We start from the raw sequence: 23,629 nt of genomic DNA on the forward strand, positions 1-23,629 counted from the left end.
CAGGAGGAGTGTTGCAAAGCAAGACTAACAGTCTGCTTTTTAGAGAACAGTTTATAAATTACTTTAAAAAAATGACATTGTTAGTGCCGATACAAAAATTATTAACATAAATGTTGCATTGTCTTATTTGGGTTTTGGTAACGAAATATAATTAACAGTAACATCAGTTAAAAGATTTCAGTTTTCCTTAAAATAAATGTTTCTGAAAAATCACAGACTTCAGTTATGGTATATTTTCTGACTTCAAATATATAGTGATATTTCTTGCCAAAGGCAACTCAAGAGCGTATACTAGAAAAAATGAAGTACCACAGTTCAAAGACTGACACGCGTTGATTCACAGGATTAATTTGTTGGGAGTTGCAATGCACTTTTCCCAAGTGTGTGAGTAAAGTAACATGCATTTACCAAGGGTTTTATTTTAAATTTTAAAAATATAAATAAAATTATTTCCTATTTCTACCATTGAAGAAATAGCTACAGTTTTTTTCCACTGGATCAGAAACTTACCGTACTTGGGGAATTAATTAGTTGTGGGGTTTTTTTTTGCGCTGGATCTAAAAATGCGTTTAATGAGAAAATATGAACAGCAGGAATTTTAATCCACACTCTTGCAAAAATTGTTGCTTTTAAAATCGTGTTACACCTCTTCAAAGAAAAGTAATTTTCTGAGAACATTTTGTTTGTTTAAAAGCTTTTGAGAAACTTTATATGACATAAAGACACATATTTTTTCAGTAGTTCATAGGTGAGTTGCGAATCGTTCCATGGCAGGAAACTTTTCAGCGTTGCAGGACCTAACGCCTTGAGGAATACAAAGCATGCAAGATAAGACCATATCCCCGTCGTAACGAAAGAGCTTTTTAAGTTGTGCAAGCATGGTCTAGAGATAGGGGGACCGTAAGCAAGACACCAGAAACAAATGAAGACTGAGATTACAATTTCATCTAATGCACTCCCAGCTTATTTGACTTTAGCTCATTTGCCTCTGCATCATTTTTACTGTCATCAGTTTTCTCCATGATGGAGCCAGTGGACTAACCCGTGATTTCTGTAGTTCGGTTGTCTTCACAAAGATCCTGAGCCGCATCCTAATTCTCTTCTGGTACAAATATAAATGCTTGTTCAGCCTCCAGGTCACCAGGAGATCACTTCATTTTTCAAAATGAGAAGGAAATCGTAACCCACTGTCCTAAAATGTCGAGTACAGGGAGGAATCTTCCATCTGCCAGTATACACCTGCCAGGAACGGAGCAGGCCATCTTCTGAACCGCGTTTACAGCTTGGGCAAAGTCTGAGGTTTGACAGTGGTGTTAAGAGAGGCAGCAGCTGCCCGAGCATCTCAGCATAACTTGTCAGTGGCTTCACCTATACTACCCAAATTCCTAACCCTGTACCAAAGGAATTATATTAAATACTTGTTAGGCGTATTCTTATCTTTGACCCAGCTTCCCTCAGCACCTGAAATTGTGCCATATTTGCATACAGCTCATCTGTGTTGATGACTTAGGCCTTGATCTAAACATTGATTGTCCCCGAACCATTTGCAAGCTTTTGACGGCCTCTCATCTCCCTTGAGTGCCCTGCACTCCTGCTTTCCTCCTCCCACCGAGAGTCCTTGGCACCAAGGATAGTGACAGCCGGGTGGCCCTTGGAGACAAGGAGACAAGATGAGTGCTTCAGTGCCCCACATCTTTCATGTAAAAAATGAAAAAATGTGTACTTACTGTGAGATTAGTATTTATTTCATGTTTTCTGTTCTTCAACTATAAAAGAACCAGACTACATACAACAATATAAACATATATAGTACATATACAATTTAACATACGGTAAAGACAAATTCAGTAAAGCACCACTGTAGAAAAAACATTACAAAAGCACTTAAAGATTTGATCCCCAGCCCTTAAAAAGGGTAAATGGCCTATATGGTGGTGATGCACATTAGTTCTCACTTTGGTTTAATTTGTTTTTTCCACCCTGACACATACACTCACAGATCTCCACATCAGGACAGGAGCACTCGCCGATGCGGCAGCTCGTGGTGACACGTCAGTGCAACTGCGCTAGTACTGGTCTGCAGAAAACGCCCAGTTATTGAATCTGGAAGGGTCTGCTGTGTTCATACTGCTACCCGGCTTTACTCGGAACTGTCACTGAACGCTGCCAAGCTAGCTTTTGTAAAATACTCTCCAGACCCACAATTCAAACTTCACGCAAGCTTTTTCCCACATAGAACTTTGGTCCCAAATACCCATGGAAGCAGAGCAGCGGGTGTCAGTCCCTTCTTTCACTCCCTAGCACACCTTTCTCATCAAAATTGTCTCCTTAACACTGGATACTGTTTCTTCTTCTTCTTTTTTATTTTTAAAGTACCCTTATTTTACTTTACTGGAGCACTTTAAAAAGTCATAATCTGCTATGTTTAAAAGTTCATTAAACAACAAAAGAAGACTTAAAACAGTAAAAAATGTAAAACAAGATGGACATTCAGAGAAAGCTGAGATAACTGAATTTCATATACATCCGATTCAGATGGTACAAATGAAAATGTTATTGTACCAATTAGTATTTTAGGACAATTTACTTTTGATTGAACTACTCCCCCGACCTGTCTGGAGGTAGTGGCAACATTCGCACATTGGTTTTCAAAAGTGAAAAAACATCTTCCTCTCCTGCCTCAACAAATACACAGTGCCTTGTTTAATAGTACAGTGCGATTACTGTACTGGCTTTCGCCTGGACAGATCCTGGAATGGGCTTGGAGATTTACAAAGGTCTCTGAATCCACCCATAAATCCACCTGCATGATGGTGTCTAAAATAAGCGGGTTCTAAAATCAGGGCATCTCCCCAAAGTGTTAACTCTTGTTTAGTTTAGTGAGCATTCTTGTTTGCATTTTCATACAGGAGGAGAGAAGAATCCTCCAAGTCTCCAAAGACTGAGGTATTCAAAATTATTTGTGATCTAGAAATAGCTGTTATTGCTACCAATAGCTGTTAATTACCAACAAAAGATGTCTGTCTTGTATTAGAAACATGAAAGACTACAAGAAGAAAACAATTTCAAAGCAAGCTTCCTATTTTCGTTTGAGTAATACACACTGTTTTGGGTCAGAGCTCACCTACCTTAGTTATTAACAACTAAACAAGACAGAATTTGAAAAATCAGTAGCACGGCCATTGGCTCTCAACCCCAAAAGAAGCCAGCAGCTAAACATTAATCTAAGCCTTGCCACTGAAGAACTGTAAGAATGTCTAAGACCTGACTTGGTTTCTAATTCTGCAAAACTCTCAATGTATGTTTAAATTTTACCCTTGTAACTAGTCCAATGATCAATGGGACCGGTCATGTGTCTCTGAGTCTTCATAGGACTCAGCTGGTTATGCTAAAAGCATGTAAGAATGTACAGAGTCATATATTTTGACAGTTAAAATATTTTGCATCTCAATTGGCAGTCCAAAGTTTAAAGCCCAGTATCTTGCCTTTGGATATTTGGGGATGGCATTTAAAGTCGCTGTGTACGGCCTGCCGTTTTGAGAGGGATTTTTTTGGAGGGGGGGAAAAGGGTGGTGTTTGTTTTTTTTCTTTTTAATTTACTAGTATTCAGACACTTCCCTATAACCGTTTAATAAACACCAAAAAAGCTGTTACATTCACTGGTTGTGTTTTACTAAAAGTGCTGCGCTGACCTGCACGGCAGAGACGATGACATCCTAACTGTAACGCCAGACCTGAAAGCAGCTCTGTGTGGGCACGTGTGCCACACGCATGGGTACAAATGGAGCCGCTGGCGAGGTTCTAACAACTTCATGCCCTTTATGTTCTTATACACGTTACTAATATTTCTAGATATGTAGAAAATCTGAATTTCAAACAATCCAACAAAAGGCAAAAAACAGGCTTGTCTTCAGCTATTTGGTTGACATGTTAACAGCGGCCCTTAAGAGAAGAAATGCAGTTTTTATGTGCACGTTAAAGGGCACTGTCAACTTAAGCTGGATCCAAAAATCTTTAACAAAAATGTTTAAAAAAAAAAACCTCAATAATAAACAAGTTTTGAAATATGAATAATTCCCAGGCACTTCTGAAACAAGCGTGTACACCAAAAGATCCCAATAAAATAAAAGTGAACGGATTTCACTGTTCGAATGAAAACAGTGAAAAGAAAGGGGTTATTACATTTTTCATTGATTCAGGATATTCTTAATCAACAGGTAAATACAGGTTTTAAATATCATCGTCTGTAAAAGCAGGTTTAAAAAAGCCTGTGTGAAATATCCATTGTCATTCAAAATTAACCTACAAAGAATATTTGGGAGTCCGTTCCCCCCACCCGCATACATTTTATTGTAGGCATTGACAGCATTTTCTTCTAGCTAGGATCAGTGAGCTTTTCCCAGTTGCACAGATTTTTCTCACCCAGCATGAAAAATGAAAAGTTTTAAAAAGAGTTTAAAAAGTTAAGATGATTATAAAACTACAAAAAACTGTTAAGGAAACAAAGCCCGTGTTAATAATATAAAAGATTTTTTAAAAAAACCACCAGCTGGCTGGGTTTTAACTTGACAGCATCCTTTTAATCCTTTCCTACCAAGACTCTTGCTTGCAAAGTGTCTGTTGCCAGCAATGGATATATTCATTTTTAATTCCCAGAAATTGAAATGTGAGCCTTAATCTAGACACTCTCAGGTTTACTCAGTCAACTCCTGAACAGTAAAAAAAAAAAATCAAAGCAACCCTCTCAGAGAGTTTTATTTTCTAGACAATCAAAAAGCTCCAGAATGCTCCAATATCCACAAATATAGTTCAGTCACTTCTACAAATAAGGTTCGGTTTATAAGAATTTGTCATTTAAACTAGACTAAGGGACTTCAGTTATGAAACTGCCTTACAAAACATCAGTAAATTAAATAACCACATTTGGAAGATTTACAAGGTCTTGCACCAAGAGGTTAAATGCACTACGAATACCAGTGCAGCATGTATTCCTTTCGTGAAATACAGTGCAATTATGTGCAAAAGTACGTTAAAACTTATACTCCTAAACAAAGTCAATTACATAGCGCTAAGACTTTAAGATACGTAGTCTGCACGGCCTTTAAAAAACTTTGAGAAAGAGATTATATTAGAAATAACATCTCTAAAAACATGATTTTTGATTCTTCATTAAGCACCATATGAATATTTTAAAACGGCTACATCATTTTCTCAAAGCTTGTAGAGGCTGAATCTACAATGGAAGATTTCAGGAAAAACATCCAAAAAACTAAGTGGAAAGCACAGCAAACAGATTTACATGGACAGGTGGTCACAAGAACATGGATAAACTACATCCGCTTCCAAATACAAAGGTTGAAGGACTCCACTGAAAACAAAGCATCACAGTATGACAGATCAACAGGAAACATCGATTTTGGTGGTCACTTTCCATCTGGAATGGGAACGGCGAACCCCCCACCCACAACCCCCCCAGTGTTACACAGACCTTAACACAGCTCCATTCTCTATGCACAAGACACACAAGAACAATCTCTAAGACCAAAGAAAGCAGGTTGAAGTACAATCGCTGAAGGTCTCCGCAGTCATTCCCGCAGCTCTTATTCCATACGGACTTCCGCAAGAGGTTCCTTTTCCCTACTCTGAATGTCCTCACAGGTTCAGAGTCGGCTACCCCACCCCTCAGCACAGCTCAGCTGCCTCAGAAGCTGAATCTTCTGACATTTTAGTTGTCGCTAGCACTAGCCAGACCCATGCTCAGCTGATACTCCAATGTCTAGTGGCCTCTACCAGTATTTACAATGAGGTGGCATCTGCACGCTGGAATGACCAGAGATTGGGATGCCTGGTCACTAAATATCAATTTGGATCCCTATTTACATTCTTATCCCACTTCCATTAGTGAGTTACTCTCCCAACAGACACAGATATCGTGACTGTTTTCCGGGTGTTCTCCTATGCAGAAGTCCTTCCTTTATCAGATAAGCAGATACAAAAAAATACCCTCTGATGGTGGATGGACTCAAGTGAAATAGAGCAGTAGTCCAAAAGACTAGCCCGGTAGGCTGGAGGTGGCATTTTCCAATGTGCCGGCAAGATTTACAAGCTCACGTTTCGCTCAGATTTTCAAGTGCTTAGGACCCAAAACCACAACAGGATTTTCAAAGGAGCTCAGCTCCAAAGGTGGCATCTATGAGAGTTGTCTCTCGATGGTCTCAATTTAGATAACTAAAACAGGGGCTATAGAGTCCTGAAGTTTTTAAAGATCTTGTCCCAGTGAGATTTTTCTATCGTGATGTGTGTCGTTATTATACTGTTCAGCTATTACACAACTCAAATTTACAGATGACCTGGAATAGGGACCACTGAAAGCTCACGCAACTGAAGTTAGAGAAAATAAATGTAGCGAGTGATGCCAGCATCTTCTTGCGAAGGTGGCACTCACCAAGAACTTCAACCAGACCATTTCCAAACAAGTCGCTTTACCTTTTGCTGTTTTCATTAATCACTAGTGAAGCGACTTGTTTAAGAAGCTTGTTTCTTCTTTCCTACTTGATCTGGCAATGAATTCTTAACCGCATTTGAGACATCGGAATCACCTCTCACAAGTAAATTTGACATCACTATGGGATTACAATTTCACTGTAGAATGAAGCAAATAGAGAAGGTGAATTGTTCTTTTTCAGTATGTAAAATAAAAGCACAAGGTATGAAAAAAACCTCAACTGGCTACATCAGAGGGTTCTTTGTTTTTTAGGTTCCATCTAATGTTTTCCAGGTGTAGAGTCTTTCTTTACACTAAAAACCTCAAGAAGCACCATCTTGTTAAGTGGGAAGAACTGCTCGTTCTTTGTCAGCCATGCCTGAATACAGGCTTTGGTCCAGCACTTACTCCAGCTAAGACACATAAAATTTGCCTTTTCATGAAACACTTAAGAACAACATAGTAAAGAAGCATTAACAGTCTTATTTCACAGTATATTTCAGTTTTGTCTCCTGATTAGGAAACAGTACATTACCCAGAAGCAAACAGGCTTTCTGTTGGTGTTGAGTTTTCTTTTAAAGCTTCCCAGGTTGATTTTTGATAGCTTATATCAACTTGGTACTAGAAAAGGAAAAAAAAATCTCACCTCCCTTGAAAGCCAACCTTTATCTATCCCAGCACAGAAACATGAGGTCCACACTGAAGGATTTTCTTTTTAAAACAAAACAAAACAGTACTTTGATAAATTCAGACAACATAAACTACGAGAATGATCACCAAAGACTAAAAGAAAATATATTAAAAGAGAAAGAAAAGGATGTGCATACAAAGAGGCCAGTAAAAATTTCTGAGATTTCCTACCCAATTATTTTAAAAAGGGTATTCAGAGCTCTTTGATATGCATAGCTCAGATATTTATATGTAACTGCTCCTCAGCTACATCAGCTGTGAATCTGGCTATTTAATCTACCAGAATCAGAATTCCCAAGTGACCTTCTTGACAGCTTTTAACTTCTACTGTAAAAAGCTGAAGAGAATTGGGCAGTTCACTTAGTCTAAACTGAGAGACCAGGACACCAGACCCCATAATGTGTGCTTAATATCTCTTAAGCCAAGACTGCTGGTGTCTAAATGACATTAAGGACACATCTGAAGATCTGTAGTCCGAGCTCTTGGGAGAGGGAGATGCAATAAAAACAACTGAGAAGGAGAAGCTTGTTCTCTAAATACCTGAAATTAAGGACACGTGAAATACATTTATGCTTACTGTCGAGGCTTTCAGCAGCAGCATAGTTTTGTTATCCTGGTTTGTCTGCCCTGGTTTCCAGGTCGAGTCCAGTCTAAGCAAACACTTTAGGTTTACAATTTAGATAATACTGTTCGAATACAGAAGGATCACCCCTTAGTTTAGAAAAGTACAAGGTAACGGATGAAAACTACGTTTCTTTTAATGTAATTTCCAGAGAGAAGATGGTACCCCTCTCAGATCAGGGATTAAGGACCACGACAGCATTATTTGAAGAAACCTGGTATCAAAACAACACAGAGAGGTTCCACCTGCAAAATCAAAACTAGAAGGCAGAGACACCCCTGGCAATTGCTCAAGTACAACCTCTGTGAACCCCAGACAGAAGATTCTTCACAGATTTCTGGTGCACAGCACTGAAAACTTAAAAGTATTAAAATTTCCAATTCTCCCCACTCTTCTTTTAAAAAATGGAATAATAAAAACCAGCACAGTCTCACTAATTGGTCAAATACACAGTTTTCTGTTGCCGACTGGCCACTGTTAGGGAAACACTTTAAACGCTCCCACTCTCCTCTCGCTGCTACATAAGTGTTTCTCGGTCTGACAAACTCCTGTGGATTTCCTGCTTGTCATCACCATCAGCATCGTCATCATCGGCCGGATCGTTCTCCTCTCCAGACTCCACGTATATGGGCCAGTCGTTATCGGCATCGCCCTTCTCTTGGCCTTCTGACGAAGGCTCCATTAGGCTGAGGTTAATGGGCATGGAGTCCTCGTGGGTAGTGGTCACGCAAGTACAGCTGTCGCACAAGCCAAAGCGCCGCAATCCTTGAGACAGGCTACTTGTGAATGTTCTCCTGCAGCCTTTACAGATAATCGGCTTGTTTGATCGATGCACCTGAAGTTAAAAATAAAAGATTATGGTAAAAAAGGCACCCTGCCTTCTTGCTTTAGCTCTTTCTAGGTACTGTTTTGCATATATTCCTGGAACAGAAAAACATCTACACTTAAGCTAAAGGGCAGGTGATCCCATCACATTTCCAGCAACAAAGATTTGGGGCTACATAAGTACTGGTGAACCACGTATCAGTGGCTTAAACTTATTAGAAAAGTTTATCTCATGTTGGCAACAATCATTGTGTCCAACATATTTTGGGAAACGCGACTGGGAAACGCCAAAAGCTTTTAAGAATTTCCTGACGTGTAATCTTTCAAACTTACGCTTAAAGCATGACTCCGAAGGTGCTCCTGCCGAGTGAAGCGCTTCCCACACGTCTCACAGGGGTAGGGCCTCTCACCCGTGTGAGAGCGAATGTGCCGTTTTAATATTCCTTTCTGTTTAGCCGTGTAGGGACAGAACGGGCATTTGTGAAGCTTGATTGGCACAACTAACACATCACCTTTGGGGAAGAAAAAACACAGTGCGTTAGATTAGACAGTTCACCAGTGTTAGCTATCGGCTTCTTAGCCTCCCCGCTGCACATCTCAGCCAAGATAATTGCACTTTCCCCTCTTTTTCTATTTGGCTTACCTGGAATTTCTGTAGGTTGTGCAATTTCAGAAGACATTCATGCAGCTGCAGAGGATCAAGTCCCTTGAAAATCAGCTTGCCTTATTAATCACCTTGCTTACATAGCTGATACTCTAAGGGAGTTGGCTCACAACAGAAAAACAAATTAATTTTATTTTAAGAAGCCATTTAATTAAGTGCCAAAAATTTGCTTTTAGTGCAGCGCGGTCTCTGCACTATCTCAGCCACAGAAAGTCTCCTACTTTCTTTTTTTTTTCTTTTTCTGATACCATTAGCATTAAGCAGCATTAGAAACTAAAATCTTTACGACAAATTACAGGTAGAAGTAGTGCAATGTTTCTCATATGCTTTTAGAACGTTCATAAATTTAGATGTGGAGAACCCATCTCAAAGTATGAATGCGTGTTTCTACTGCCATCCAGTTCAGCGTTCACTTTCCATTGGAAATAACAAGATGAAGGACTCCGATACATTTGCTGATATTATACTTTTCCTACAATCAGACTACATGCACACAAGTAATATGTAATTTATGAAGTCAGATGCAAAAAGAGAGAATTCAATTTGAAGATCACATTTTATATAAAAGTGGGTGTTGCCAAGTTTTTCGGTATTAGCCCAGATAGGAGCTTCCTTTCCAGCATAAAGGCTGAGATGTTATACTAAAAGATAAGGTTTCCCTATTTCAGGTACCGATTGAGGGACGTGTTTGTGATCAAGCCTCGAGCTCTTTAACAGTTACGCCAAAGTAGGTGGGGCCACAGAATCTTCCTCAGACTAAGGTTTGTCCAACCCTGTCTCAGAAAAAGGAGTGACTAGTATTAACGTGTGGCGATCAAGTGAAATTCATCTCACCCAATTTTGTACCTTCACGGGGTATTACCAATCCCTGCTGGGTGTTCAGAGCACTGTTTAATAAAAGAAAAGGAGTTCTTAGACTTGCCTTGCTTCCAGGCTCTCTACAGGTGCCCGTTTCCCCTCCCATGAGCTGTGAAGGGGACCAGGATGACTCGAACAGATGCGGACACTTGAAAATAAGTGACATTTATCTCATCTGCCAGCCTGAATGCAGGAGAGCACCACTCCCTTATCAGGATTTTGTATTTCTCATTCCTGGTGTCTGTGAAAATGCTAAGACAGCAGGAGCACTAAAAGCTGCAAAGAGATACTTCCGTCCTACTAAATGCTTACAACGTTCACTTTTAGCAGATAAACATAACTGAATGCAAGGTCTGGGGTTTTTTTCCCCACTCCTATTTAAAGCACATCGACCATTAACATTTCTAGTACATTGTCATAAAACCCGATGTTCTCATCAAATTCTAGAAGCATTTCCCTTTTAATGATTCATTAACAGTCTGAAGAGTGCAGGAGGGGAAAAAGCCAAGTTTGTGTGTTAGATGCTCTTGTCTTGCTATGTATCAAAAGCCATTGGCATGACCTGGTGACAGCACTCTGTTCTGATAACTTCGGTCTTTTGGTGACTGTAAGACTGAATTTGTGATTTTATCAGATTCCTTATTTTAAAGCAGTGAGAGATATTATTTGGTTTATGGGCTTTAAGATCACACATGCGTGCCTGAGCTGGAAATGACATGAATGTAAGCTTGCTACCTAGAGTAGAATATTCAGTGAAAGATTTCCTCTCTTTCCTGTGCCTCAAATCCTGTGGCATTTGTCACATCGTGAACAGCTATGGCACTTGCAGCGTTCGTCAGAGCCGCCTCCCATCTTCATCAGGCAGTTTGGATGAGGCAAGTTCTCCACCAACATTACTGTAAGCAGATAAAACACCCAAATCCTTATTGTCCGCTTCAGGAGAAATGCATATGGACATGACCTTCTTCTCCAGGTCCCTCACAGTGCTGGTAGGAGACATTCCTGCCGGCGCGAGCAAGACACCCCAACAGGCGCTGGGCTGGGGAAAGCAGAACCTCCGGCGACCAGCAGCTGAAAAGCGAGTCTGGCGCTAGAAGTAAAAGTTAAGTCTCACCTTTATGCAACACCAGAGAGTTTAAAGCTTTCAGTGTTCTTAAAGAATTTCTAGGCGTCACTCAATACTGAGTAAAAAATGATTTCTGCCCTTCTGAAGTTCAAAGTAAGTAACAGCAAACAGACCAAAGAGCCGGCAGGAGCTCCAGTGCAATAAGCTGCTTCTGCTCTCTCAGGTTCTACAGCAGATCCCTCTTGTGGCAGCTCAACTTATCTTTCTAATTGCTCTTTCTAACAGTAACATTATGAGAGGAAGATTCTTTTTAAAAATCCGCTTGCCATTCAGCAAGGTCCCAAATGAGATTGTTTATTAAAGCAGTATCATCAACACCAAGCTCCAGGATCTGTTTCAAAGAGACTGTAAAAGCTGTGAGAAATACTTACCTCCCGAATGCTGCACTGAATAAATGAGTACAGCTTTCAAGTCCAGAACAATAGTTTATTTTGCTATGGCATAATATTCAGCAATATATTCCTGAACAAGAATGAGAATAACAAAGGAAGTCGCACAACTAAGCAGTTTCCTCCTCAATTACAGAGCCTATACCCCCCGGAGTCCTCTCACCTGTGTCCTCACCATACCAGTCGCTGTGAATGTCCATCATGGAACTCATGGCTACCCCTGCATCCTCTGGCCTACCCTCAAAGCCCCGGACAAAGTGATGAACCACCTCATCCTTTCTCTGAGCTGAGCTGTTGCGCAACAGGGCTTCTAGGAACTGTTTCATGTGATAGTTATTGCAGGCCAGGTCCATCGCCTGCCCGCCGTGCAGCCCCTCGTCCATCTGCTCGAGGGACAGTGGAGTCGGGTACTGCGGCAGCCGTTCACCCACTTCCACCTCCACTTCATCCGAGTCAAACTCCACTTTGGGTTCCACCCCCTTGGGCAGTGAAGAATTAACGTCGTCTGGAGTGTCGCTGCTCCCGGGGTCTCTGACCACCAGCTCCAGGGGATGGCAGCTGCTGCATTCGCCACAGGGAGGGTCTCTCTGACAATCCAAAATCCTTTCCTTTTCCTGCAGGGAAGAGACAGAGGCAGAGCACTGGCTCTTGGAGCTGTACGAGGTGCCCTCTCTCGCAGAGCTGGCGCTCCCGCTATCAGCCTGATAGAAAGCGGCTTCTCTCTCTATTTTCCTGCAAATATCTAACGATGACCTTATATACGTTTTGCAGAAGTTGACCACATCGGTCATCTGCAAATAGCTGGCCGCAGACATCACCTCAATAACATTTTCCCCGCAGAGATCCAGTTTCCCGGAATAAAGGAAATCGAGGATGATGGAGAAGGCCTCCGAGGTGACGATGTCCAGAGAGGCAGTGCTGTGGCGTCCGCTGTCTTGGATGTAGTGAATCAGCAGGGCTCGGAAATACCCGCTGTTGGCGAACAAGATGTTTTTGTGGGCTTTGAAGATCCTGCCCTCCACGATGATGCTGCAGTCGCAGAAAAAGTCCCTCTTGCGCTGCTCGTTCAGCTCTCCCAGCAGCTTGGTGTAGTACGACTGCATCTCCATCGCTCCCGCTGCCCGGGCAAGGAGGAGGCACCGTCAGCGGGGGGGCTTCGGGGGGTGGGGAACCGCCACCGCCTCCCGGGGACCCCCCGGGGACCCGCCGCCGCCCCCCGCCAGCCTCTCCCCACGCACCGGCAGCCGGAGGGGCCGAGCAGCGGCCGCGCCCCGCCCCCTCCCCTCCCCTCCCCTCCCGTCCGGGGGCCTTTCTTTCTTTCGTTCCTCTTCCCTCCCTCCCTCCCGTCCCTTGCCGCTCGCCCCTCACCTCCGCCACCGGCCGCCCTCCCCGCAGGAGGAGGAGGAGGAAGTGACGTTGACGGGGGTGAGGGGTCGGTAAATATTGGTGACGTCAGGCCGCCAAGATGGCGGAGGGGTGAGTTCGGCAGCGCTGAGGGGGGCGGCGGGGAAGGGGCCCGGGCCGGCGGCGGGAGAGGGGCAGAGCCCGGGGTGGGGGCGGCGGAGGGGCCGGTCCCGCCTGACGTGCGTTGTCGCCGTGCAGGGAGGACGCGGGCTGGTGGCGGAGCTGGCTGCAGCAGAGCTATCAGGCCGTCAAGGAGAAGGTAGGAGGCGGCGGCGGGCCGGGCCTGCGGGGCGGCCGGGGGGGGCGGCGGGCTGAGGGAGCCGTGGGGCCGGCCGGCTGCCGGCGGGTGAGGGCTGGGCCGAGCGGCTGCGTCAACAATGGCTCTGGTGGCTCCCGAGCCGGGCCTCGGTGGCCGCCCGGCGGCCGTAGCGCAGCCCGTGAGCCGGGAAGGGGCCGGTCGGAAGGCGGAGGGGGAGGTGGGGTGTATTTGTTGTGACTCTGGGGACGGTGCGGCTCGGGGGAGCAGCGCGGGGCTCGGGGGATGTGAAAATCGCCACCTGAGCAGGGAGGGCATGTGCAGCGTTGCTTTCCCATGTGTAATATCCTGCCTGTGACAGCATCGCTTACGTTAATTATACGCAAAACTCAGAACAAGGCTTTTGCTAACCTGTCTTTTTCCATTCTTAAAAAAAACGCACTGTAACATGTCTTGGGCATAGCAGTTTCCCATTGTGATTCTGGTTATTACAGTCTTACCCATTGCACAAGTTGGGGTAAGGGCTCAGCTGGGTTAAAGGCTCTCACACTTTAGTCTTTGCAATGTGCCACGTGTTCTCAGAGTGACCGTGGCTTAATTGGAGAGCAAAACAATTACACAATCTATCTGTCATCTTCTTACAGTCCACAGAAGCTTTGGAATTCATGAAACGGGACCTGGCTGAGTTCACTCAAGTAGTGCAGCATGACACAGCCTGCACTATCGCTGCTACAGCCAGCGTGGTCAAGGACAAGCTGGCAGTGAGTATAGGAGTGAGCGCGCTGGGATTCTTGGTTGCAGAAAGCAAAGCGGGGGTTGAATACGATGCACCTGTCTCCGAGGACATGATCCTGTGAACAAACCCCAATGTGTAACCGTGAGCATCAGGTGTCAGAGTTTCTCTGTGCTGCAGGTTTGGTGCTGAGCACTGTGTGGGATTTCCTTGCTGTAGTGGTGAGGAACCTCTGGAGACGAGTGGAGACAGGTTCCTTGTGCTTTCCCTCTCCCAGTGTGCAGTGTAGGTGGGATACTGCCAGTGTCACTGTAGTATGACATCGGATCTCCACACAAGCTGTCAGCCTTACCCTTGCAGAGCTGCTGCTGTGACAGTCGAACTCCCAAGCCAGCCAGTCCCCGAACCTGGCTGTGTCCTTTCCCGCAAAGCCTAGGCTCTGTTCCCCACAAACCTATGACAAGGCCTGCCTGCCCCACCGCCACCTGAGGCTAGTGCCTGCCACCACACCCTTCTAGCCCAGCTCTGGCCACACGGTCACCTCATTAGCACTTCTTTGAAGGCAGAGAAATCCTTTTACTTTAAAGGAACCTATCCAGAAAAGACTGAGACTTGTCCTGCTGCTGCGGGCACTGTCGCTTACACTGCACTGCCTTTTCTCTTCAAGAGGACAGAAGGCTCCTTGGGTGCAACTGAAAAGGTGAGGAAGGGGCTCTCTGACTTCCTGGGTGTCATCTCGGACACATTTGCTCCCTCACCGGATAAGACCATTGACTGCGATGTCATTACACTGATGGCAACACCCACAGGTACCACAGAGCCCTACGACAGTGCCAAGGTGAGTGCCTCGTTCCTGGGCCTTCCCTCCGGGATGCAGAGTCCCCAGGCCCTGTCCTCTCGGGGCTCCGCTGCTGCCCCTCCACTGACGGCTCTGCCCTGTCTGTCTCTTCCAGGCTCGTCTCTACAGCCTCCAGTCAGACCCAGCCACCTACTGCAACGAACCTGATGGTATGGGGGGGGCTCGGTGGTGCTGCCGCCAAGCAAATCTGGCCCTAGCATGGGGTTTGTGGGCTGTCCTGAATTGCCCAGAGCCTTTTGCCAGCAGGCCTGCTGGCTTTGCTGTCGACGGGGTTGCTGTTTACGGAGAGCAGATCTGTTTGTTGCATTGGGGACGAGCTTAGACTGAGAGTTTGCTGGGCCAGCTTAAACTGCCGCTACAGCTGGTGCCATGTGGCCTTGTGCCAGCAGAGGACCCACAATATGAGAGACCCATATCTTCCTCCTCCTCTGCCCCTTGCTCACCCCAGCTGGTCTGGTCTAGGGCATCTTTCCAGTGAAACTTCCTGAAACTGTTCCTGCCTTGTTTGTGCCAAGGACTGTTATCTCTGTGCTTGTCCTGTACAGGCCCTGCTGAGCTCCTTGAGGCCTGGCTCTCTCAGTTTAACCTAGAGGAGAAGAAAGGGGAGATCGCGGAGCTGCTGGCAACCAGCCCTTCCATCCGGGCTCTCTACACCAAAATGGTAAGGCCCTGCCTGGCTCCTGCAGTGGGCAGGTTCTGACTTGGGGTATGGTGCAGGGAAGCCCTGAGCTGCTTGGGCCCTGGAGTTTGTGTTAGAAAGAATTGTGGTAAACTGGCACGTGGATATTTGTCAGCATATTGTATTCTTCTCCCCTGCTTGTTTGTCACGAGCCTGGAACAGAAGTTCCTCTGTAGCTGTCTGATGTGCGTGTGGGCATCTGCCGGTGCGTACCCGAGGCTTGGTCCCAAGTGTGTGCAGCTGAAAATGCAGGTGCCTTGTGCAGGTTGTGAGGGCAGCTGCAAGGCTCGGGAGGAGACAGGAGCAAGGCAGTAACCGCAGTGCTCCCTCTGCAGTGACTCATCGTGTTTTCTGTGTCACTCACAGGTCCCTGTGGCTGTTTCCCATTCTGAATTCTGGCAGCGCTACTTCTATAAAGTGCATCGCCTGGAGCAGGTAGGTCAGGAGGTGGGTGTCTCCCCCAGCGGGTGGGCACTCCAGCCAAGGAGCTCTCTAGTGTGGACCAAAGAGGCAGGAGATACTTTTCCTGAAAAAGCAGGGATCTGGGCTGCCTTGTCTGTGTCCTTGTTGTCACTGACACTGAGATGCCTTGGGGAGGAAAGGACTGGGGACGTGAGCGGCTGCTGATGCTGAATTCCCTGCAGGATGAAGCCCGAAGGGAGGCTCTGAAGCAGCGAGCGGAGCAGAGCATTCACCAAGAGGAGCCAGGCTGGGAAGAAGATGAAGGTGGGTCAGATGGTGGGGGGTCTGCGGGAGGGCTCGTGCAGACCTCGGCAGGTCTCAGTTAGAGAGGTGGTGGCTCCTCCTTGCTCCCACAAATTCAGCTCCCAGCCCAGCTGCAGCCAACCCTGCTGCACTGTCAGCTGCTGCTGCACTTGCTGAAACATCTCTCGCTTGTCTTCTGCCTTCCTACAGAGGAGTTCTTGGGGATGTCACCCCTGCCTTGTGCAAACGTGAAATTGCCAGAAGCAGCAGAGAAAGAATCTGCCCCTGCAGCCCTGGAGGGAAGCCACCCCACTGCTCACAAGGGACCCTCAGAGGAAAGCTGGGCTGTCCTTCCTCCGGAGCTGGCCCCAGCAGAGAGGAGCCCCTCTGAGAGCAGTGAGAGTGTCTCCCTTGTGACTCAGATTGCAAACCCTGCCTCTGTGCCTGCTGCACAGCTACAGACTGGAGCACAACCAGCCGGGGCCAGAGACCTCTCCCAGAAGCTGCTGGAGGCCACCTCGGAAGAGCAGAGCTCCCTGCCAAAGCCCCCAGAACCCGGTCATCCTTCTGCACCTGCCCAGGAGTCAGCAGCATCCTCAGAGCAGCCGTCTGTTACAGAGCTCAGAGAGGTGGAGAGCAAAGGCCAGGGCAGGACAGAGACTCTGAAAGAGGAAGGACCAACAGATCTACGTGTCTTTGAGCTGAACTCGGATAGTGGGAAATCCACTCCCTCCAACAATGGCAAGAAAGGTGCGTCTGTGGGGCCAGCACAGGGCCTGGAAACCTTTGGCTGAGGGTGGCAGCTTTTGGGGAAACTGCTTTGATTTTGTGATGATGGAAGAGGAGAAAAGAGGTTTTGCCAAAATAACCCAGGAAGGTTAGATCCAAAGATTGTCTTAATAGCTGAACCGAAAATGAATCCTTATGCTGTTGGGCAGGGTCAAGTTGGGCACATCAGATGGTGACAGTCTGCTCTCAGCAGGTGGCTGGGCCAGTGTCTTCTGAGCCCTGTTCCTGATGCTCCCTCAGGAGAACGGAGGGTGAGACTCCTCCAGGACCCTGAGGAGGGATATTTTGCAGCTCTGGCTGGCAACAATTTACAAATTTTTAATTGCAGGGGATTCTGCCTTCAGCAGAGCCTGCTGTAGGTCTCCCAGAGTAATACTTACGTTGGTTATAGGATAATAAAGCCACTGCAAGTAACCCAAGATCCAGCAAGATGGCCAAGTATCACGAACTGGGTCTGTGTTGAGCAGGAGGAAATTCGAGAGGAAATCAAGTCTGTCAGCTGAACAGGGTAGACCTTTGGTCCCTGGGCTGTGGCCTGTGTAGGGAACGTGATGTTTCCTTCCCTCTGTATGTCACCCCTAGGAGGGTCCCTGCTCCGCCTCTGCCTCAGGAGGTTGTTCCTTCTGTTGGGGACTGTGACAGTCCCCTTGCCTAAGTCACTCCTGTCACTCCTTATTTGTTGTGTTTTCTTGTGACTGAAGCGTGACACATCCTAGTTCTCCCAGGCCAGAGGAGAATGTTTCAGCATTCACCTCTTGCACTCATTCTGAATCAACCCTTGCTGCGAGGGAAGTGCAGCTCAGTCCGTCCCATCTCTGTGAGCGAGCTGACAGCCTGCTCTTGGGAATGGGGGAGGCTTTTTCTCCCGGGGCAGGCTGCGGTAGACCTGAGCCTTATGAATGCCAGGGCTTTGTGGGTCTGCTCGGGCAGCTGCGTGATTTCGCGAGTGCCTGGAGCGCGTGCAGCTCTGATGGCCGTCGTGATGTTTGTGGTTACAGGCTCCAGCACGGATATCAGTGAGGACTGGGAAAAGGACTTTGATTTGGACATGACTGAAGAGGAGGTGCAGCTGGCGCTCTCGAAGGTGGAAGTGTCTGGGGAGGTGAGTGGAGGGGAGGTGCTCACTCAAATAAGCGAGAAGATCACTCCCAGAAACCATCAGCAGCTCCCCAGGGTGATGCTGCCTGAGCTCTGCCGTTGCTGGGTGCTTCCCCTGGGAGGTGGAGAGACACTGCAGTGCCTCGGAGCAAGAAGGCAAATCCTTCGGCTTGAGCTCTGCTTCCAGCGCCCATTATGGAGCCAGGGCTCTGCAGCACGCTGCAGCAAGATGTGGCTGCTGCTGGCCTGGAAGGGCCTAGAGGAGCTGGCAGGAGGCTTCTCAAAGGCCTGACTTGCTCTTTGAGGACACGGGCATAGCTTGGGATGTCGCTGTGGGAGTCGTGGGTGTGAGCTGGAGCAGAGAGCGGCTGTTTGGACATGCTTTAAGAGGGATGAGTGTGCAAGTTCCCCAGGGGGAACAGAGCAAGCAAATCCCTGTTGTGAGGGTGTGGGAGCGTGAGGATATATCAGGCTTTGCGCTGACTCAGGTGCCCCGGGCAGGAGGATCTGTTGGCAGATGGCCGTTGAGTTACAGAAACAAACTGAGGGATGTTACTCTTGTTTGCAGCTGGAAGATGAAGAGTGGGAAGACTGGGAATAAAGCGACTGCTTCCAGTGTGTGTCACAGGCTCATTTCCACCATCGAATGTGAATTAAATCACAGACCGGCTGTTCCTTTGTGTGTAACTGTGCTGGGGATTGCAGTTCCAGGCTGGAGGAGTTTCATTCCTGCTAAATCCTGTGGGCAACTCAAGTGACCCCTTCAGAGCTGGAGGAGGAGAAGGAGGAAGCAGGAGTTCACTCGTACATGTAGCTGCTAGGGAGGCCATCTTCTCAGTAGGTCCTAGAGACTGGCCAAGCCAAAACTGACTGCCCCGAAAGCGTCGGGTAGAGGCAGATGCGATGCAGTGAGGGGTCCCCAGGGCGAGCTGGGCACTCGGACACCTGGCGGGATCTCTCGGTGCTGCCAGCTGGCTGATAGTTTCCTTGTGCGCGCGTGTTGTCTACAGTGCAGCAGTTCAGAGGCTCTTGGATGTAAGCTGTGCCTGCTCGCTCGCCGCTCCGTGCTGCTGGCTGGGCCGTCCCTGGAGAAAGCCCCCATGGAGGGAGCGGCCGGGGGCTGGAGGTGCTGCAGCAGAAGCCCCTTCTGCTCTTCGCTCGTTGCCGCAAAGAAAGGCAGTCAGCTTGTGGCTTTGGCCTAAAGCTGGGCCATGCTGGAAGGAGCCAAACTCCCTGCAAACCCTGAGCTTCTGCCTGGCTTTTTGTCTTGGAAGCTTTTTCTAATGGAAACTCTCGTTTCCTGCTGCGAGAGCAGGAGCGCCTCTAAGAGCCAAGACCTGCTGCTTCCCCCTTTGCAGCTGCACTGCCTTCCTCTACTGGGTTTTCTGTACTTCTAGGTAAATTTCCCAAGCAAAGTACTCGTGGCCTGCTCTTACTTGAGCCCTTCTGGGCAGGCAGTGATTTGGGTCACCTCGGGAGCAGAACCCCTCTGTCGTGGTGCCCAGTTCAGCCCTTGCAAAGCCCCAGTGACCACTTAAACCTCCACCTTGGCACTGAGGCTCGGCCCTTCCCTTGCCCAGCGGGAGGCAGAAGTGCCTGGGCGCGGGTGGTACCTGTTGGCTGAGGCTGTGTCTGTCCACTCGTCTGTCTCCCCTCGCGTTCCCCCCGTGCCAGGCCCCACGGCCACCAGGGTCACAATCCTCACTGTGCTCACTTGGGTTCCTTCCCTTAAGCCCCCTGTGACTGCTTGCAATGCTTCCTCCGGACCTACAGCCTCTCTTTTTTGGGGCAGTTCCCTTCTCATTAGAAGATGCTAATGAGATGCATGAGATGCTCCTCAGTGGATGTTGCTAATTACAGTGATCCAAAAGGGACAGAGCCCTCGCTGCTGTCTCTGGCTTTTGGGGTGGTGGTTTTATATGCGCTACCTTTGTCCTTCTGCCCCTTCCAGGGCTGCTCCGTTGGAGCTGTGGGTTTCCTTCTGGGTTTGGATAGCGTTAGCCTAGGTGCACTTGGAAGAGTTGGGGTTTTTGGTCTTTTTTTGCCCCCTCTTTGAGGACATTCTCAAATGCAGCTGCCCACACAGGCAGATTGGTGGCAGCGGTGACTTCAGGCGCTTACGTGGGAGCTTGTCTGTCCTGCAGAGCCCACGAGGGCCAGGGACTGCGCTACAGCTCTCCTCCCTCCTGGTGTACAGTGGGCCCTGTGGCACCTCCGGAATGTTCTGCCACCTCACCCTGTCCTGGGCTCGAATTTACTGTAGCAGGAAAACCTGCTGTGGGGAGGTGACACGCGTGGGGTGTCGGGGCTGTGGTCCCTCGGGGTTTGGTGGTCTGAGTCACGGCTGGGTCCCTGGGCCTGCGGCAGAGCTCCGAGGGTTCAGTGCTCTCATCTGTGTCGCTGCTTTTTTTTTTTTTTTTTTTTTTTTTTTTTAATTCTTTAGTCAAATTAACCATTTGGTTGTCTGTGCAATATTCTCTGTTCTGAACTATTCTGCATCTCCCTGAGCCTTTTCTAGCTGGGGTGAAAACCAGGAGCAATTCTAACCGCTGGTAGTTTTGTAACAATGACTTTCTCTGAACCTTTTACAGACTTGCAGTTAACAGCAATTAAAGGAATTCTACAGAGTCTCTGCCTGTGTCGGATGTTCTCATTTTCCTGTGCCCGCGGGATGGGGACGGCTGCCTCATGAGGGTCTCTGCTGTGTGTCGGCTGCTTTAAATTTCCCTTTCCTCCCAGTTTGCTGAACTGGGGAAGGTGGACCTGGGCTGCTCAGAGCCCGTGTCTGCCCTGCTCCCCACCGCTGGCACTCAAGAGCTTTGAGTGAGCTGATATCCTATAAAAAAAAAAAAAAGCCCAAGTATGAACAAAACCTTGTCTGTGGCACACCACCCGCGAGGCTGGCTAGATAGGAAACGCGGTCCTCCAAATTTATCATCATTTTAGAAACAATCTGTTCCATTGCGGGAGAGCAGGGCGAGTCCTCAGGGGTTAGTCAGCCATGGGTGTCTGCTGACCCCCTCGATGGAGGGTCTCAGGGTCATGTCTGGTTCCAGGAGCATTTCCAGAAGGTTCTGGCACTCCTTGGAGATCCCCAGGTGCCCAGGGACGGAGACACCTTTCTGCTGCTCGTGCAGCATCTTGGGGATGTCGGTGTCGTCGAAGGGCAGGTGGGCGCAGAGCAGGACGTAGAGGAGGACGCCCATGCTCCAGACGTCGCCCTTGCAGCTGTCGTGGGGCTCGCCCTGCAGCACCTCGGGCGCGGCGTAGGCCGTGCTGCCGCAGAAGGTCCAGCTCAGCTCCCGGCCCTCCCTGGGGAGCAGCTTGGCGAAGCCAAAATCCGTCAGCTTCAAGGTGTGGCCCTGCAGCAGGGCGTTCTCGCACTTGAGGTCGCGGTGGGCCACCCCGCAGCCGTGGCAGTACTCGATGGCCTCCACCAACTGGCGGAAAAGCGCCCTGGCGTGGGGCTCGGGCAGGGGCCCCTCGCGGAGCACGTAGTCAAAGATGTCCCCGTCCTCCGCCAGCTCCATCACGAGGCAGATCTTCCCCTCCGCTGACTCCAGCATCTCGTGCACGCGGATGATGTTCCTGTGGTCCAAGCGTGTGATGATCTGGAGCTCCCGGGGCAGGAATCGGTGAATAAACTCTGCCGAGAGGTTGGGGGGGGGTTTGGTCACGGGGACATCCCCAAGCTGCTGGCTCCGGGCACCCCCGGGGACTCGGCAGAGGGAGGGAAGGTCATTCCCTGGTTCCTTATGGCCGGGCACTGTTCCCCAAGGGCTGCTCATGGGGGGGGGCCGATGGGCACCACCAGCGCTTTGCCATCCTTGCGGTGGGAGGGGTGGCCACCTAAACAGGTCCTAATCCTTGGGGCCACGGTCCTCGGGCTGCTCTGCTGGACCCCCCAGCCCCACTCCCCCCCGTCTGCTCTTGGGTGACCGGTGTGGGAAACGTTTTCTGCTGGGAATTAAAAGCCCCGGAGGAGGGACGGTGCCTCAACCCGGAGGTCCCCCCTCATCCCTTTGAGGTTATCTCTTACCTTCTGGCATTTCTCTCTTATCAATTATTTTAATTGCCACTTTCTTCCGGTGCTTTTTGGAAAACGCCTCCTTCACTTTGGAGTACGTCCCCTCCCCAATGGTCCTGCCCAGCTGGTAGCCATTGGCAAGTAAAAACCCCTCCATGTCCTCATGCCAGCTGGGACACTTCGCTCCCTCGGATCACCCCACGGTGACCCCGCTACACTATCTCAGCGCCCGGGGGCCACCCTGGGGGAGCACAGAGGGACCTTTTATAGCCCAGGGGGGCTATTGTGATGCAGCTGATGCAGTGTCAGTTGGGTGACGGAGGCGCAGCGGGGTGGGGGACAGGCCAGGACGCCCTCTTGGTGAGTGGGGGCTCTTGGGGTGAGCACTGATGGTTACGGGGCTGGTCGGGGTCCCCCCATGTCCCCTCTGTTCTTTTGCCGTTGCTGGGGGGCCCGGCTCACCCCCCTGCTCCTCTCTGGGCAGACACATCCAGGGCTCGGACATGAGCTCCCAGCAGACACCGCAGGCGCGGAGGTTCCCCATCGAGGCCGGTGACTGTCCCCGCGTGGCCGTGCCTCCGGAAACGCAGGAGCCGGCAGAGGCCGAGCAGGCTGTGGGAAGGTAAGGGGGGCCGGAACACCCCATGGGGCCCAGGGTCCGGCCCTGGCACAGCCACGCCGCGTCCCCATCGCAGAGAGCAGGTCCCTGCTCTGGCAAACGTGGCTTGTTTTGCTCTCGAAAGTGTCGTCTGATGGCTGGAACCTCTCCTTGTCCTGGGACAGGCCAGGCGCCATCGGGCAGGCGGCGTCCTGTGATGTGCCGCGCCGTGCTGTACCGTATCAGATAATGCCGTGCCGTGCTGTGCCATACCATGCTGTCCCGTATCAGACAATGCCGTGCTGTGCCGTGGGGCTCACGCCGCTCTCTCCCCACAGGCAGCTGCGGCGATGCCCCGGCAGCCACTGCCTGACGCTGCCCAACGTCCCCATTGACGTGTTCATCGCCATGGGAGGCAGCAGCAGGCCTCGCGCCAACTGACGGCCCCCGCCCTGCGCCCCCCGGGGCTGCGGAGCTGCCAAGGACACGGATCGGTGACGGACTTTGTAATAAAAGGACACCTCGGAGCGATTCTGTGCTCAGAACCCGCGTGCGGTGTGTCGGCCATGGCGGGTCGTGGGGCGAGAGGGGACACGGAGAGATGGGACAGCAGGGGGCGGGGCATGAGGGGGTGGGACGTGAGGCACGGGGTGCAAGGGACAGGACACGAGGGATGGGGCACGAGGGGACAGAGCATGAGGGGATGGGACAAGAATGACGGGACTCGGGTGAGGGGGCGCGAGGCCCAGGGCCGCCCTCCCGCCCGCTAGGGGGCGCCCGAGCGCCGCGGCCCCAGCACGGGCGCGCGGCCCCGCCCCGCCCC

At 49.3% G+C, this 23,629-nt stretch overlaps 4 protein-coding genes across 5 annotated transcripts; 2 read left to right on the forward strand and 2 right to left on the reverse strand.

The window, feature by feature from the left end:
* Positions 1-4,703: 4,703 nt before the first annotated feature.
* ZBTB8B (zinc finger and BTB domain containing 8B) lies at positions 4,704-13,053 on the reverse strand. Of its 2 annotated transcripts, XM_063355789.1 has the most exons (5): positions 13,027-13,053; positions 12,477-12,775; positions 11,822-12,272; positions 8,955-9,133; positions 4,704-8,631 (listed from the first exon to the last, which is right to left on the reverse strand). In XM_063355789.1, exons 2-5 carry the CDS (start codon positions 12,765-12,767, stop codon positions 8,314-8,316), a joined length of 1,239 nt encoding a protein of 412 aa, XP_063211859.1. In that variant the 5' UTR covers positions 12,768-12,775; positions 13,027-13,053; the 3' UTR covers positions 4,704-8,313. The 2 variants fall into 2 exon arrangements, with proteins under 2 accessions (XP_063211859.1, XP_063211858.1); XM_063355788.1 differs by having other exon boundaries at positions 4,706-8,631; positions 11,822-12,775.
* On the forward strand, positions 13,048-20,792 carry BSDC1 (BSD domain containing 1). The gene is made up of 11 exons (XM_063355790.1): positions 13,048-13,134; positions 13,261-13,321; positions 13,963-14,079; positions 14,719-14,889; positions 15,005-15,059; positions 15,456-15,571; positions 15,956-16,024; positions 16,234-16,315; positions 16,505-17,044; positions 18,082-18,185; positions 18,750-20,792. Exons 1-11 carry the CDS (start codon positions 13,124-13,126, stop codon positions 18,780-18,782), a joined length of 1,359 nt encoding a protein of 452 aa, XP_063211860.1. The 5' UTR covers positions 13,048-13,123; the 3' UTR covers positions 18,783-20,792.
* Positions 20,793-21,165: 373 nt separating this feature from the next.
* Positions 21,166-22,365, reverse strand: TSSK3 (testis specific serine kinase 3). Its single transcript, XM_063355793.1, has 2 exons — positions 22,221-22,365; positions 21,166-21,827 (listed from the first exon to the last, which is right to left on the reverse strand). The coding sequence occupies exons 1-2, from the start codon at positions 22,363-22,365 to the stop codon at positions 21,166-21,168; spliced, it is 807 nt and encodes a 268-aa protein (XP_063211863.1).
* On the forward strand, positions 22,364-23,317 carry FAM229A (family with sequence similarity 229 member A). Its single transcript, XM_063356219.1, has 3 exons — positions 22,364-22,512; positions 22,693-22,830; positions 23,145-23,317. The coding sequence occupies exons 1-3, from the start codon at positions 22,364-22,366 to the stop codon at positions 23,245-23,247; spliced, it is 390 nt and encodes a 129-aa protein (XP_063212289.1). The 3' UTR covers positions 23,248-23,317.
* Positions 23,318-23,629: the final 312 nt, after the last annotated feature.

This window comes from Chroicocephalus ridibundus, chromosome 19, assembly GCF_963924245.1.
Source record: "Chroicocephalus ridibundus chromosome 19, bChrRid1.1, whole genome shotgun sequence".
Lineage (NCBI taxonomy): Eukaryota > Metazoa > Chordata > Aves > Charadriiformes > Laridae > Chroicocephalus > Chroicocephalus ridibundus.